The 14226-nt window shown below is 35.8% G+C and overlaps 2 protein-coding genes across 4 annotated transcripts; one reads left to right on the plus strand and one right to left on the minus strand.

Annotated features, from left to right (window-relative positions):
* Window positions 995–2474, plus strand: LOC107638690 (cytochrome c1). 2 transcript variants are annotated; one of them, XM_016342045.2, is made up of 2 exons: window positions 995–1249; window positions 1905–2474. In XM_016342045.2, exons 1-2 carry the CDS (start codon window positions 1235–1237, stop codon window positions 2334–2336), a joined length of 447 nt encoding a protein of 148 aa, XP_016197531.1. In that variant the 5' UTR covers window positions 995–1234; the 3' UTR covers window positions 2337–2474. The 2 variants fall into 2 exon arrangements, with proteins under 2 accessions (XP_016197531.1, XP_020976272.1); XM_021120613.1 differs by lacking the exon at window positions 995–1249 and adding an exon at window positions 1319–1498 and having other exon boundaries at window positions 1905–2423.
* LOC107638691 (E3 ubiquitin-protein ligase UPL5) lies at window positions 2347–9141 on the minus strand. 2 transcript variants are annotated; one of them, XM_016342047.2, is made up of 5 exons: window positions 8122–9141; window positions 7017–8010; window positions 5447–6036; window positions 4449–4708; window positions 2347–3015 (listed from the first exon to the last, which is right to left on the minus strand). In XM_016342047.2, exons 1-5 carry the CDS (start codon window positions 8848–8850, stop codon window positions 2934–2936), a joined length of 2655 nt encoding a protein of 884 aa, XP_016197533.2. In that variant the 5' UTR covers window positions 8851–9141; the 3' UTR covers window positions 2347–2933. The 2 variants fall into 2 exon arrangements, with proteins under 2 accessions (XP_016197533.2, XP_016197532.2); XM_016342046.2 differs by having other exon boundaries at window positions 7017–9140.

Raw genomic sequence — 14226 nt, forward strand, 5'->3', positions numbered from 1 at the left:
GAAGATACGGTTTAATTGATGAGTCTTAATAAGCATGCATCATCTAATTAATCAGGAATCACAAAATCTAATCTAGTGATAATATAGATTTAGTGTCATTTTATGCAATCTTTTTTAGAAAAAGTCTAGGGATCAGTTCTGGCCAGCATGTAACTAGCAAAGAAAAGTGAGTTATCGTATGAAATTCCAAACCAATCTCACACCATTGAAACCATTATTGATGGCTATTTGATAGCTACAAATTACAAAAATTGCTGACCCCTAGCATTCCTCTATTTTTTTTATTAGATTTGCACCATTGAATTACTTGGTGCATCATCACCGATTACATCAACAGGTTGGTCACTTTTTCTGGTAAAAAGAAACTCAACATCAATATTATTGGCAGAGTATAATGTAGTTCAATACATGAAAGAAAATCAACAAAGTAGACAATTTAAGAGTAAATAAACACACAGTTACTTAAGTGGTTTCTATGATGATTCGCTCCACAATAAAACATAATCAAGATTCCTAAACGTCACCTTTTGAAATCATCTTATTTGTGAACATGATTAAATTTTTACTAATCCAAAATGAATATATGTTGGCAAAGAGTATAAACCAATCGAGTTTCGTCATGATGTTGAAACTCTAGAAGAATATAATCCAGCACTATTAATAATTAATTTGATATCTTCTAATAATAAATAGTAGTGAAAAAAAAACTGCGACAAATTAGTATTTAGTCTGCCGGAAGAGGAGATACAGTAGAAAACAAAAGAAAATAGCAGTAAAAAATACGCATATTAAATTCACGGACAAGAACAATCTTGTTTCCTTCGTATATTAGAAAAAATGGTCATGTATTTACTGTCAAAATGGTTAAAAGAAATTTGAATGAGTATACGTGTGTACATATTGTGATATCTTGAAGGGGAAAGAAATACACGAAAAGGAAAAAATGAAACAAAATGAAAAAAAAAAAGAAACATTTACAACTAGCTAGACACACATAATTGGCGTCTTTTAATTTGTGTCAGTGTCATGAGCCGTCTACATGAAAAAGATTCTTCCAATAAGTGATGACACCTCACTCACACACACACTCTTTGAATAAACACGTATTGGCCTCTATCTCTAATCTCTATATAAACCTCTCTCACCTTCACCACCTCCTCACAACTCAACACTCACTCCTTTCTCTCTCTTATTCATTCCTTTCTTTAAGCTTTGTTTCTTCAATTCTTTCCAAATGGCCAGTGTTGAGGTAAATTAAAAACATACACACAGTTTCTGATCTCTTTCTTGTACTAGATACCCTACTTTTCTCTACTTTTGTACAGGAACATCATGGAAAATTAATTAACTAACCAAATATTTCTATTGTTCTATATATCTTTAATTATATTGTCAATGTTAATTAATTAGTTCTGACGATCGACCAATCAGTTTTATTTTTCTGATGTGCGAATATGGGATCAACAAAATAATACGGAATATTGATCACGCGTTAACAGTAATCAAGACACTTTACTACTTTTGTTTTCTATTTTATTTTTTTATTTCCCGTTGGTTGTTTTTTCTAACTATACTTTATTGTTCTTGTTATATATTTTTCTCATATACACACACATAAACCAATATAAAAACTAAGTGGATGGTCATGATTAAGCAGCTTAAATCAGATCAACGTGTTGCATTCATAGGCTTCATGATCAGGAACGATTTTCCACTAGATCCATGATCTCGATTTCTTTCCTGGTCACGAATTTAATTTATTATTTTTAATCAAGTTGCATGTATCCAAGGTAACAAGATAATCGAACAAGTAGGGTTGAACCTACATCTACTATTAATAAAAAATAATCTAGGTAACAATGATAATTCAAAGCATGACATGAATGGATGGATGTTGTGCGCAGGTAGCACAACAAGCACCAGTGCAAGAAAGCAAACCAACCGAGGTTGAGGTTGAGGTTCAGGAGGCAGCACCAGCTGAACAACCAGCCACCGAGGCCGAGGCCCCGGAGGCTCCAGCAACAGAAGCACCGAAGGAAGAAACCAGCGAGGAAGCAAAAGAAGCGGAGGCTCCGGCAGTTTCAGTTGATGAGGTTGAGAGCAAGGAAGAAGTAGTAACAGAGGAAGCGAAGAAGAGTGATGAGGCAGAGACAGCAGAGGAAAAAGCTGAAGAAGCCAGTGAAGAGAAAGCAGCAGAGGAGCCAAAAGCAACTGAAACGGCAGTAACGACAGAAGAAGAAAAAGAAGAAGAAGCAGCTCCGGTGGAAGAGAAGAAAGCAGATGAGGCAGCAGTGGAAGCAGAACCGGAAGTTGCTATTGAGAAGGCTGAAGCTTAATTACACCAGAGTTGGTTGTTGGAATCGGGTCTACCTTTTCTTCTTTGCATCTTGAGGTTGGAAAGTTCTTTTCTTTTTTCTTTTTTATGTTATATTTTCTATGGTGCTCAAGTCTTTCGATATTTAGCAACATGTAAGCACACCACTTGCATGCCAAGTTGGTGGATATGAGAGAAAATTGTATGGTTTGTTTTATGATGCCTCCTCCTCTAGGGTTACATGAGTTTGTTATGGTGTGTTCCTTGTATTTCTCTAGGCTTCAATAAAATATTCTTATTTTATATTATATCATTCTCTTGCTTTCTTTTTTTCAGATCTTTCATTGCCAAGTAGTTTTCTTTTCTATGATATGTATTCAAGTGATAGTTATAATGGCTATAAATGGACCATCAACTATGAATTTGACATATAGTTTTATTTTGAACTAAAACAAGTTTAACCGATAAACTAATGACAATAAATTTTTTATCTTTTATCACAAGAACATAAAACGTACTTTCCATAACAAATAATATAGATAAATAAAAAACTAACTTCTTAAAATGTTATCGCTTTTTGACGGTGAATCTCTACTTCCAGTAGAGATGAGAAATTTTCCTACAGACTCTGTGGTGATAGCAGCATGTTGTAATCCTCTGATCTACGAAGGAGAAGGGAGGCAGTGACCAATTTAAGGTTCCTGCAACAAAAAAGAGAGCAAATCGTGTCAGGTGGTCATACCCAAACCAGTTCATAGCAAAATAGAAAGCCCAATGCGGCTAAATAGAAAACGCTCAAGAAGGGTCTTGGAGCAATAATGGGCCAAAAAAATATACAAATGACCGAATTTTTTTTCCAATTTAAAAAAAATATATAAAATTATGTTTTTAGCGTAGCAGTTAGTGTGATAGTGTCTCATTTTGACGCTAAAATTAGTTTCAGATATTAATACTAAAATTTTAGTCTTAAAACACAATTTTAATCCATTTAATACTTTCAAAAAGTAAAGACACAGGTTTGTCTTCTAATCTCAGTCTCCCTTCCAAATATAGTCCTACTGACACTTTTTATAGTCACAGTAGAATACACCAATCTATATAATAATTTCGTGTCACTGGGTGAAAGAAAGGACTTTTCTAAATCAAAGACGCTGAACCTCCACAAATTAAGTGCAGCAAGAGGATATTAAACAAAAGAATCAATTTGGTTAAACATGCATAATGGATTTGAATATTTAACTAAGCACTACTATTTTGATCACAGTTTTTAAAGCAGAAATAGATCTACCTTTAAGAGCATGTTTAGTTAAGTGATCATAACGGGTAAAAAATTTTCATAGGCACGTCAAAATCATCCATCCATAGAAGTTTTACCTCATGTTTACTCAACTAAACATTCTTGAAAAGTTGGCGAAAAACCGAATGTAACTATTTAGCAAAATTACCAATAAATAAATTAGAAGAAAGAAGCCAAAAAACTCCCAACTCCCAAGTATTACTGCTACATAAAAGTATGAAGAAAATAACTGAATTTCCATTCTTTCTTCTTTTTCCCTAAACTCATCTAGAAGTATTCATACCAACCAGATAGGAATATCTAAAATCTAATGTAAACCCATATTTAAGCCCTTGACATCTAATGATTTTCTGTCACTGAAACAAGTGCAATTTCTCTCCTGTGGGTTGCCTTGGCTGGAGTAGACGAGAATGCATAAGCCCATAAATAGGTTAAATAGTGAGAATGTTAGAAATTCTCAAACTCCTAATAGATTAAAAGGAGGAAGAGTTGCCCCTTGAACATGATTTTGTCCAAACTTACATGTCACCGGGGAAGATGAACCAACACCTATTTACCAGAACAATGACCACATCACCACCAATATAATGAAATTTTCTTTTTTAATCCTGTTTTATTTTTGACACTAGACCCCGATATAAACATTTGACAGAGCAGCAATGACATTCCAACCCTGAATTGATTCGGGAAACAGAACTACAGAACCTTCTCACATTATCCAATTCAAGGATAGATGGAACAATGATGCTATAACTGTACAAAGCAGAGCAGTGATACTTCTCTGTGCAGTCAAAACGAAAACCACTTGTAGCCCCCAAATTGCAAATGTATTCTCACCAGGTACCGAAACTGCAACCGATGTGTTCTTGAGTGATGATTCTAAGGCGATCTTGCATGACAGCCTTGGATGAGTATGGCGGGAAACACAGCCTGTAAAAGCATGTGTGCGATGAAGGAAGGCGGTCTTCAGTTTCCATAGACCTGTAAATGTATAGACGGGAAGCTAAACCACGGAAACCTTCAACTGGCAGATATTTCACGGATGTCCAAAAGAACAGAAGAATCTTCCTTTGTTCTGCTGGCATTCTACCAACAATCTGCCAAATTTTTTTGGACGGAATATAATGTTAGATTTATTGTATTTCTGCAATTCATGATCCAAATAGAAAAATTTATAATATTAGATAATCATACAGTATAGCTCAAACTGGAAAGAATATGAAAAAAATGCAACTCATTAGCATATGGCTTCACAAAAGTACAGTGGCCAAACTATAGAAGTACTTTTTTTTTTCTTTTTTCTTTAAACAAAGCATCACCAATTATGATTAAAGTTAAATATTTTAAAATCGTAGTATTTGGGGGCAAATGAACTGAAGGGAGACATCTGTGTCAGTGTGATATGTACTCTAGAACTGGTACCAGTAACAGTAAGTGGCTATTATGTAAAAGAGTAGTGTGTAGAAAGAGATGTTCTCAGCATGTGCTGAACATTAGAAATTTCGGAAGAATGTATATGTTAATCTGAGAGATTCAAGGAGGGAGTTAGGTAGCACCTAAAAAATTGAAGATATCAGGACTAAAGGAAGAGAGTTAGCTAACAAATTAGAAGAAGTTGTATCATAAATTCGTAATTGTATCAGTGGCTGATTTCATGGCTTGAACCCAAAACCGTGAGGTCACTCGGAAACAACTCAACCGTTGCTCCAAGTTCTTCAAAATGGGGAAGTAAAATAACATTCGCAAAAGAAAAAGTTAACAAAAAGGGAGAGGAGAAAGTGGAGCAGAAAGGATGTAAAGACATGTTAGTTCCAGAAAACCAGTATCATTAATACCTCCCAAAACCAAGATATTTGACAGTCAGTCTCTTTATAGCCATTATACTCCGTATGAGCCTTCCAATCTTCGACAGAAATAGTACTTTCGCTCCCATGGAGCATCCAATCAAGGTCTTCAAGATCTAAACTTTTAAAGAAGAACGGCTGTTGCCTTGAGTTAGAAAGGATATCACCAAAGCCCTTGGCAAAATGTGATACCTGCTCAGATATCGATGTCTCAAAATAATTTTGAATGAGAAGAGAAACATACTTCTCCCTGTTCTTACTATTCACTACAAGGTTTTTCCCACCAGAGCAAAGTTCAACCACTTTCCTGTGTCCTAATTCATCCACCTCTCTCACAAACGTCAGTCCTAAAGCATCTGAATCAATGAAATCAGCTTCCATCTGCAATATTTGCTTGCAGCTACTGTACAAGTAAGGATCTGCCGCCTGTATATCTTCTAAAGTAACAGACTTTCCAGCCAATTGCTTGAAAAACAAACGGTCAAAAACAATACCCACTTGCACCTTATGCATTAAAGCTAATGCAATAACACGACCAGCAAAACTGAAGTACTTTAGATGCAGAGGATCTACCTTAGATGCTGCAAACAAGAAGACATAGTAAACTTGGCTATGCATGAGTGCTTTATTAATATTCACAGATGCATTATATAGAGCAAGTTACAAAAATGCTCAACATTGAACAAGGAGCCATAGTCTCCAATGAAAACACATTGGATTCCAGTTTAATGGTAATCATACATGTTCAGAATACAGAGTTGATAAATCTGCAAAAAGAAAACACAAGAAATGGCAATCCAATGATTCATCGATTCTTGAGAAGCTAAGTAATAATAAGTAGCTGCTACATCTGAGTAACCAACAAAGTTGCATGCCCAGTGTCCACACTGAGTTAATGGGTGGACTGGCTCAGTACCATTCTGAACCTTTCCCATTTAATACAGATAACCGCATATTTGAAGATGAAGATTGATTTATTAAGAAAAATATGATTACAAAAGAATGTAACCCTTATCCAAATATCAGTATGCATGGGATACACCACCAAGAACAAAGTATTGTCCCATAAAATAAGGTAGGCAACAAAATCAGAGCAGAAGTTGTTATAATGTCTTATCATGAATCATGTATGTTTGAGTAATACCCCAAATCAATTCCTAAGAAATTTTTCGTTGGACATTTTAACCCTCAACAAATTTTAATCATCAAATGAATCCCCAAACTTTAAATATGTTAGAAAAATCAGTCCTCACGTCAGATTGTTTGTCTATAAAGAAGGACTGATAGGAGAATTTTAAAAATTTTTAGGAACTGTCTCTTTATTAAATAAAGATAAGAATTGAAATGTCTAACTTCTTGCCAAAATTTGACGCAATGATTAATTTGTCGAACATATAAAAAGTTACGGATTAATTTGGTGATTAAACTTCGTTAAGGATAAAAGTATCTGACTAAAAGTTCCTCGGAATACATTTGGGTTATTAATCTTTTATACTATCACTATACTATGCATGGAAAACAGCAGAAGAAAAATGGTTGGACATATAGAATTAAGATGTACCAGGATTAGGGTAAAATCTCCTGCAATCATTTGGGCATGCTACAAAGAGAGCATTTTCTGGATTAAATATTGCTTGACACACCAAAAGAAACCACTCCCTCAGCACACCCGGTCCAGTAGCTTCCTCGTTTTTGAATTCCATAAATAGCCCAGCATGCAGAGAGGCAGGCTTTGCTTGTGCTATATACTCGTAGGATTCGGCCAATAATTGAGACCTATCAATAAGCATCTCATGTAACTCCTCATAGTCTTCTTTGACATCAGGAAACAACAGCATTGCCAGATGCCTCCTCACCTCAAAATTAGTCACAGATCTGTGATCAAGAATCCACTGGTGATCATCACTTCTCTTTGCATATTGGATGACAAGTATACAAAGCATACTTCGTTGATTCATCAAAACCTTCCAAAATTTTTCCTCCGCCCCATCATATAGCTTCGAGATTTGATACAATTCCTTCAAGATAGAAAGATATTGAGAACATCCAGAATACGTCAAACCCACATCCCGATCCCGTCTTAGTTTGTCAGACAAGAATTCCTGCATAGAACGAAGGCATTGTTCCATTTTCTCCAACATCTGAATAAATATAAGGTGAAGGTAATCCACCTCTTCTGCAAGCAAGATCCCCTCATGGCACTTTTCATCCAACCCCATACCCCTCATAGCTTGCAATTGGGTAATTCCTTTCCTCAAAGGGGTCAAGAAAGCTGCAAAGTCCGAAACATCGGTCTGCAATGGCCCTGAACTGTTGGGCCGCTGGATGCATAACTCCAAATCCCTCAACAACCTATTCGAAAGCTCGCGAACAAAGGGGCAGATATCCTGCAACAAAATAGACCCTCCACCTTTACCATGCTTACCTGCATAAACATGGCAACAACCAGCACTCTCTAACATAGACCCCAAAGTATTCCGGCAATGCAGATACAGAGGATCATCACACCCAACCCTCATAAGCAAACTACACAACTCCAACACCACACTCGCACACTGAGCATGATAAGGTTTAGCCATGTTATTGCGACAAGAATTCAAGAAATGCCTGACAAATAAATCACCACGTTCCTTGTTACCAGCATAAGGAGAAATATAGAGAGTTACCAGCATGGAAGGGGCATTCGAGGCGACGAAAATGTGGAAATAAGATGCTGTAGCATCATCAACCTTGGGCGCCATGTTCATGTAACTGGTGATGAGGCTCTTGATCACCTTGGTAGCCTCGTGAACAATTTCGCCTCTACAGAGCCTGAAAACAAGACTGACCATGTTTTCAAGAACCTGCCACGCCTGAGGGTGCTCCGTACTCCTCATGCGACCAACCAGGTGGAGGTTTGCGTCGTTCTGAACCCCACACTCTTGAAGAGTGTTCTCCCACTGAAGTTGTTTACCTCTGTATGTTAAACCCTGCTCGAAAACAGGTATACCGGTCAATACCATGATTCTCTCATGGATCGATTTCACGGTATCGTGAGGAGATGCTTGCATCACCACAGTGTTCCCTCGCGACATCATTCGGACGAAGAACTGTAACCGCGACCCGGACCTCGACCCGCTCCGAAACTGAGCGGCTCGCGACGAAGAAGGAGTCGACGACGAAACCCTAGCATCCGCGCCACGGTACCGCGAATTTGAGGCGTTTTTCGTCTCTTCTCGCTTAATCCCGGCAAGGAATCCCGCTGCATAGGCGACCTCGGGGTCGCCGCCGGCGAAATCCGCGCCGGCATCTGCCCCATATTCATCACCGTAGTCATCGAGCTTCCGCTTGGAGGAGTGGTTGGCGCGTTGGAGTTGGAAAACACTATCTGCAGTCGTGGTTTGAGTGATGGGCATGTTTGCCGCCGCCGAAAAGTCACGTTGCGGAGAGAGAAACAAACCGATGAGTCTTTGAAAAATACGAAACGCATGCAACGAAATCGGAAGCGATTAGAAGCCGTTTGGCTGCTTCTTCTTCCGGCGAGAGGTGAAAAACGTCTTTTGACGGAAGGGTGTTTTAGAGGAAGAAGCGATCACAATTTCTTGGCATTTTTTTGGGTTGGGTTTATCGTCATCAATGAACTCTTTACGAAGATTTTCAGCACATCATGACTCATGACCAACAAAAATATAAAATGAAGTAAATACTCAACAATTTTTATTCTTTTAAATTTTACAAATGTTTCTAGAATCTTAGATCCGACATTTCATATTTTTAGTGTGGGAGAGGGGGCTGCTCTGGTGTGGGAAGGACACACAAGACTCGTGTTGCAACCGCTTTCCTGGGGCCGAGCGTGCTATCCGACGGTTCCCAATGAATCTTGTTTACGTTAGTTCGCATGGCGTTTGTGTGATATTTTTTTTTTGGTGACTCGTTTGTGTGATATTTAATATTGAATAAACTACCATTATTATCTATGAATTTTACTAACGCCGACAAAAATACACATAAAAAAAATTAACGTTATACTCATAAAAGATAAGTTTTGTGTGATAAAAATAACTAAATTCTAAATTTTTGTTAATTTTTAATAAAATTTTTAAATCATCTCTTTATTTATTTTCTTTCACAAATTTTCACAATTCTCACCATTTGATTATCACTGCCTCTCCTTTTTTTTCACCATCACAACTCACCGTCATTATGAGTCTTATTGTTATACGGATCGTGCTACTCTTGAATGTTGAAAATTAGTGTCCAAAAACTTTAGTCACCTTTTCTATTACGAAACCTTATCCCTTATTTTCCGAAATTTTCTCTCCCTAACCGACCGCCTCCACACCTCGCCTCCCTCACCCTCGTCGTCACTGTCACCATTACCATCACCGATCCTTCATCCCTCTCCTCCGCCGCTTCCCCAGCCTCACATCCACCAACCTCACAACCATCTACCTTTCTCGAAACTTCTTCATCGACGATCTTAACGTTTCTCTCGTCCAAATCGATTCTTTCGACTTGCGATTCCTCCACTTCCTGAGTCTTTCTTACATACCCCTTTTTTCTTCCATTGGATTGCGAAATTTTACCCTAAAATTTTTAAATTTAAAATTATTGACATGTTACCGAATCTTTAAAGTTACACTCACGGACTCGGAACTCATCGCGAGCTGCTTCCCTATCCTTGAAGAACTCGACCTTTGGTCGTCGAAAGCGTGAAGCTAGCCTACCATTCCTGGTGATCATGGTGGTGGTGGTGGTGGAAACGTGTCAAAGAGCGTAAACCCGATCGTGGTACACAGGTTTCAAGTCATGCTTCTGAAAGCGTCGCGAATCGATTTATAGGCCTGAGTTTAAAGCCGAGTCACAGCGTTCCGTAGTGCACAATGATCCTTCTACTGCTAGACTAATCTAGTGCAAACGTCGCTGGTAGAACGAAGATCATGTATCCGCTGACACTGACTTTGGCGAACTTCACGTAGTAGAACGTGTCGAGCTTCTAGCTCCTGCAAGTACTCTGGTGGCAGTGACAATGAGTGGAGGCAAGAAAGAGGGGAGAAGAGGTAGTGGTAATAAGATAAGTGTTGGTGGCAGCAGTGAGAGTTGTGTAAATTTGGAAAAGAAAATAAAGACGGATAGTTTAAGAATTTTATTTAAAAATCAATAAAATATTAGGATTTGATTACTTTTGTCGCATAGAATTTATTTTTTATGGTATAATGTTAATTTTCGTTTTTGATAAATACTTTTATCAATGTTATAAAATTTATGAATACAAATAGTAGTTTATTTTTTAATATTTCTGTCATATGAATAGTTTTTTTAGTGATCATATCTAATTAAATTAGTCTAATAATTTGTTAACAAAATAAAAATTATTTATGGAAACATGAGTATGAAATCACGTACTTTTTTCTTCTATTTATTTATGCTGTTGCTTCTCCTTTTTGTTATTATTTACTCTAGTGTTTTTTTTTTTTTAACCTAATTCTTCTTCTTTTAATTTTTTTACTTCTTCTTCATTATTTTCTTCCCCTTTTTCTTTCCATCAATATATTTCTTCTTCTCTTTTTCATGTTTGTAATAGATGCAAAATTTTAGCCGGAAAAGAGAGAAAAGTGGTGAATTATGATGGTCTATGAATTGAAGAAACGCTGGAGAAGACTGCTGCCATACTTTTACCCACCTTTTATTCTTTTTTTGTCTTTTCTTTTCTTTCTGTTTTTGTTTTACTAAAGTTATTTTTCTTGTTTTTATAATTCCAGTTTTGGGAATAGTGGCCGCATAGAATAAAAAGAGATTAAATATTCAAAGTACTTTTTGTAAAGATGTAGAAAAGAAAAACGGAAGATAAAAAGGAATTTTTCTACAATTTGCAAGCATTAATTTGGTTTCTTTACATATAAAGCGAGTGTGATTCATTCAACAAAGGATACATATCTACCCATTAGTTTCAAATTATTTTATTTTAATAGACATATCACATATTGCAAATTTCTGATGGAAAAATATTTTGTTCTTTTATCTACAAGGCAAATATATTATAATGTAAATCAATATTTTGTTGTATATAAAACTTGCAATTAAATTGTAAAAATTAAACACACAAAATGTATAGATAACTTTGTGAAAAAAAAAAATTATACCAAAGGAAAATCTCACAAAATAAATACAACAAACAACATTTCTCATATGTGTTTTTAGATTTTTATATCTATAAAGTTGTCTATAATTCTATATTCTACAACTTTGTGTGTGAAACTGTGAATGGCATGGATTGGTTGAGTGTGTTTCTCTCATTTCACTTTGGGAGTGAGGTTGTGGAATGCATTGCGCAGATTCTTGGTACTTTCCATTTACTGTTTCTTTTTCAACTCATCTTTTTTGTTTTTTATTACTAATTGCATCAACCCCACACCCCATACCTAGGCTTTATCTCTGCTAGGTGCTAGCTACTTGGTTTACCCTCTTTTTCCTTCCATTGCTTCAATCTCTCGATATTTAAAAAAAAAATTTAATAATAATAAAGTTGGATGAAAAATAAAAATTGAAATAAAAGTTTTTAAAAAATATGTTGTATATAATATATTTAATTTTAAATGATATTTATAAAAAAATTAAAATAAAAATAATATGATTAAATATAATTTACTTAGATGTAATTAAAAAATAATTGAATATTACGTATAGTAAAAAATTGATCTTATTGAAAAATAAAATTAAAATTTATTTCTATGTATCGTTTTTGTTCCCAACGTTTTCATCTTATTTAAGTCTCTAACGTTTCAAAATCGTCTCAATTTTGTCTGGCGTTAATGGAACCCTAACAGCAGGACAATATTGAGCTAATTTTAAAACGTTAGGGACAACTTTAAAACTTATCACAAACGTTGGAAAGACAAAAACAATACTTTAATCTTAGTTATGTTATAAAATAACTAAATAAATAAATAAGGAAGAGGTAATATAAAATAAAATGTAAATAGAAGACACTAATATTAATATAAGTAACTTGATAAAATAATTTATATATTTATATGCAGTAACATAAAGATAGATAAAGAGAAATTATTAATAGTGTATAAAGAGAGAAGATAATTTTATTGTTGTAAAGAGAAAGAGAAAGATAAGTATTTGTAACGGTGTAAAATCCATTTGCCTCGTTCATGCTTTTATAGGCAAATAAATTCAACTTTTCAAACTTTATTACTTGTACTTTTCCATGAGAATTTGCTCCTTACATAGGAAATTAGATCCACCTTTAAATGAGCATTCATCCTTATCTATCCATGCTGTAACACTCCCCTTGGATACTCATTTAGGATTATTGCCTCATTAAAACCTTACTAAAGGAAAACCCTGTGGGAAAAACCTTAATGAAGGAAAAAGAGTACAATATCCTTTGTGATAGGGACTGCCTCAATAAAAACCTTGTCAAGAAAAACCCAATGGGAAAAAAAACTTGACCAAGGAAAAAAGAGTACAGTCTCCCCCTCTTACTGACATTATTTAATGTCTCGAAATCGGCGCATCCCAATCTCATGTACCAGTCTTTCAAAGGAGGATTTCGGGAGTGACTTTGTGAATAAATCTGCCAGATTGTCACTTGAACGGATCTGTTGGACATCAATTGTCCCTTGATTTTGAAGGTCATGAGTGAAGAAGAATTTGGGAGAAATATGCTTTGTTCTATCGCCTTTGATGTATCCGCCTTTAAGTTGAGCAATACATGCTGCATTATCTTCAAACAGGATAGTTGGAGCTATCTTATGATCAATCAGTCCACATGATGACAGAATGTATTGGATCAGACTCCTCAGCCAAAAGCACTCGCGACTAGCTTCATGAATCGCCAGTATTTTGGCATGATTAGAGGATGTTGCAGCAATCGTCTGTTTCGTGGACCTCCATGATATAGCTGTTCCACCATATGTAAACAGGTATCATGTTTGAGATCTCCCTTTATGTGGATCAGACAAGTATCCGACATCTGCATAGCCAACTAGTTGTGACTTGGATCCATAGGGATAAAACAATCCCATATCAACCGTTCCATGAAGATATCGAAAGATTTGTTTGATTCCACTCCAATGTCTTCTGGTTGGAGAGGAACTATATCTTGCTAGTAAATTCACAGCAAATGATATATCGGGTCGTGTATTATTAGCAAGATACATTAGTGCTCTAATGGCACTAAGATATGGTACTTCAGGACCAATGATATCTTCATTCTCTTCTTTGGGACGGAATTGATCATTTTCCACATCCAAAGATCTTACGATCATTGGTGTACTTAATGGATGTGACTTATCTATATAAAATCTCTTCAAGATCTTTTCTGTGTATGTTGTTTGATGAATAAAGATCCCACTTTTTATATGCTCGATCTGCAGGCCGAGACAAAATTTAGTTCTTCCAAGATCTTTCATCTCAAACTCTTCTTTTAAAGTTTTTATAATTGTTGGAATCTCTTCAGGAGTCCCAATGATATTTAAATCATCAACGTACACAGCAATTATAATGAACCCAGATGTAGTTTTCTTTATGAAAACACATGGGCAGATATCATCATTCTTGAATCCGTTTTTGGCCAGATACTCAGTAAGACGATTATACCACATTCTTCCAGATTGCTTTAGACCATATAAAGATCTTTGCAATTTAACTGAGTATAACCCTTGCGAATATTCACTAGATGGTTTAGATATCTTTAGTCCTTCAGGGACTTTCATATAGATATCCCGATCTAATGAGCCGTATAAATAGGCTGTTACCACATCCATTAAATGCATATA

The sequence above is a fragment of the Arachis ipaensis genome, chromosome B04, assembly GCF_000816755.2.
Source record: "Arachis ipaensis cultivar K30076 chromosome B04, Araip1.1, whole genome shotgun sequence".
Classification (NCBI taxonomy): domain Eukaryota; kingdom Viridiplantae; phylum Streptophyta; class Magnoliopsida; order Fabales; family Fabaceae; genus Arachis; species Arachis ipaensis.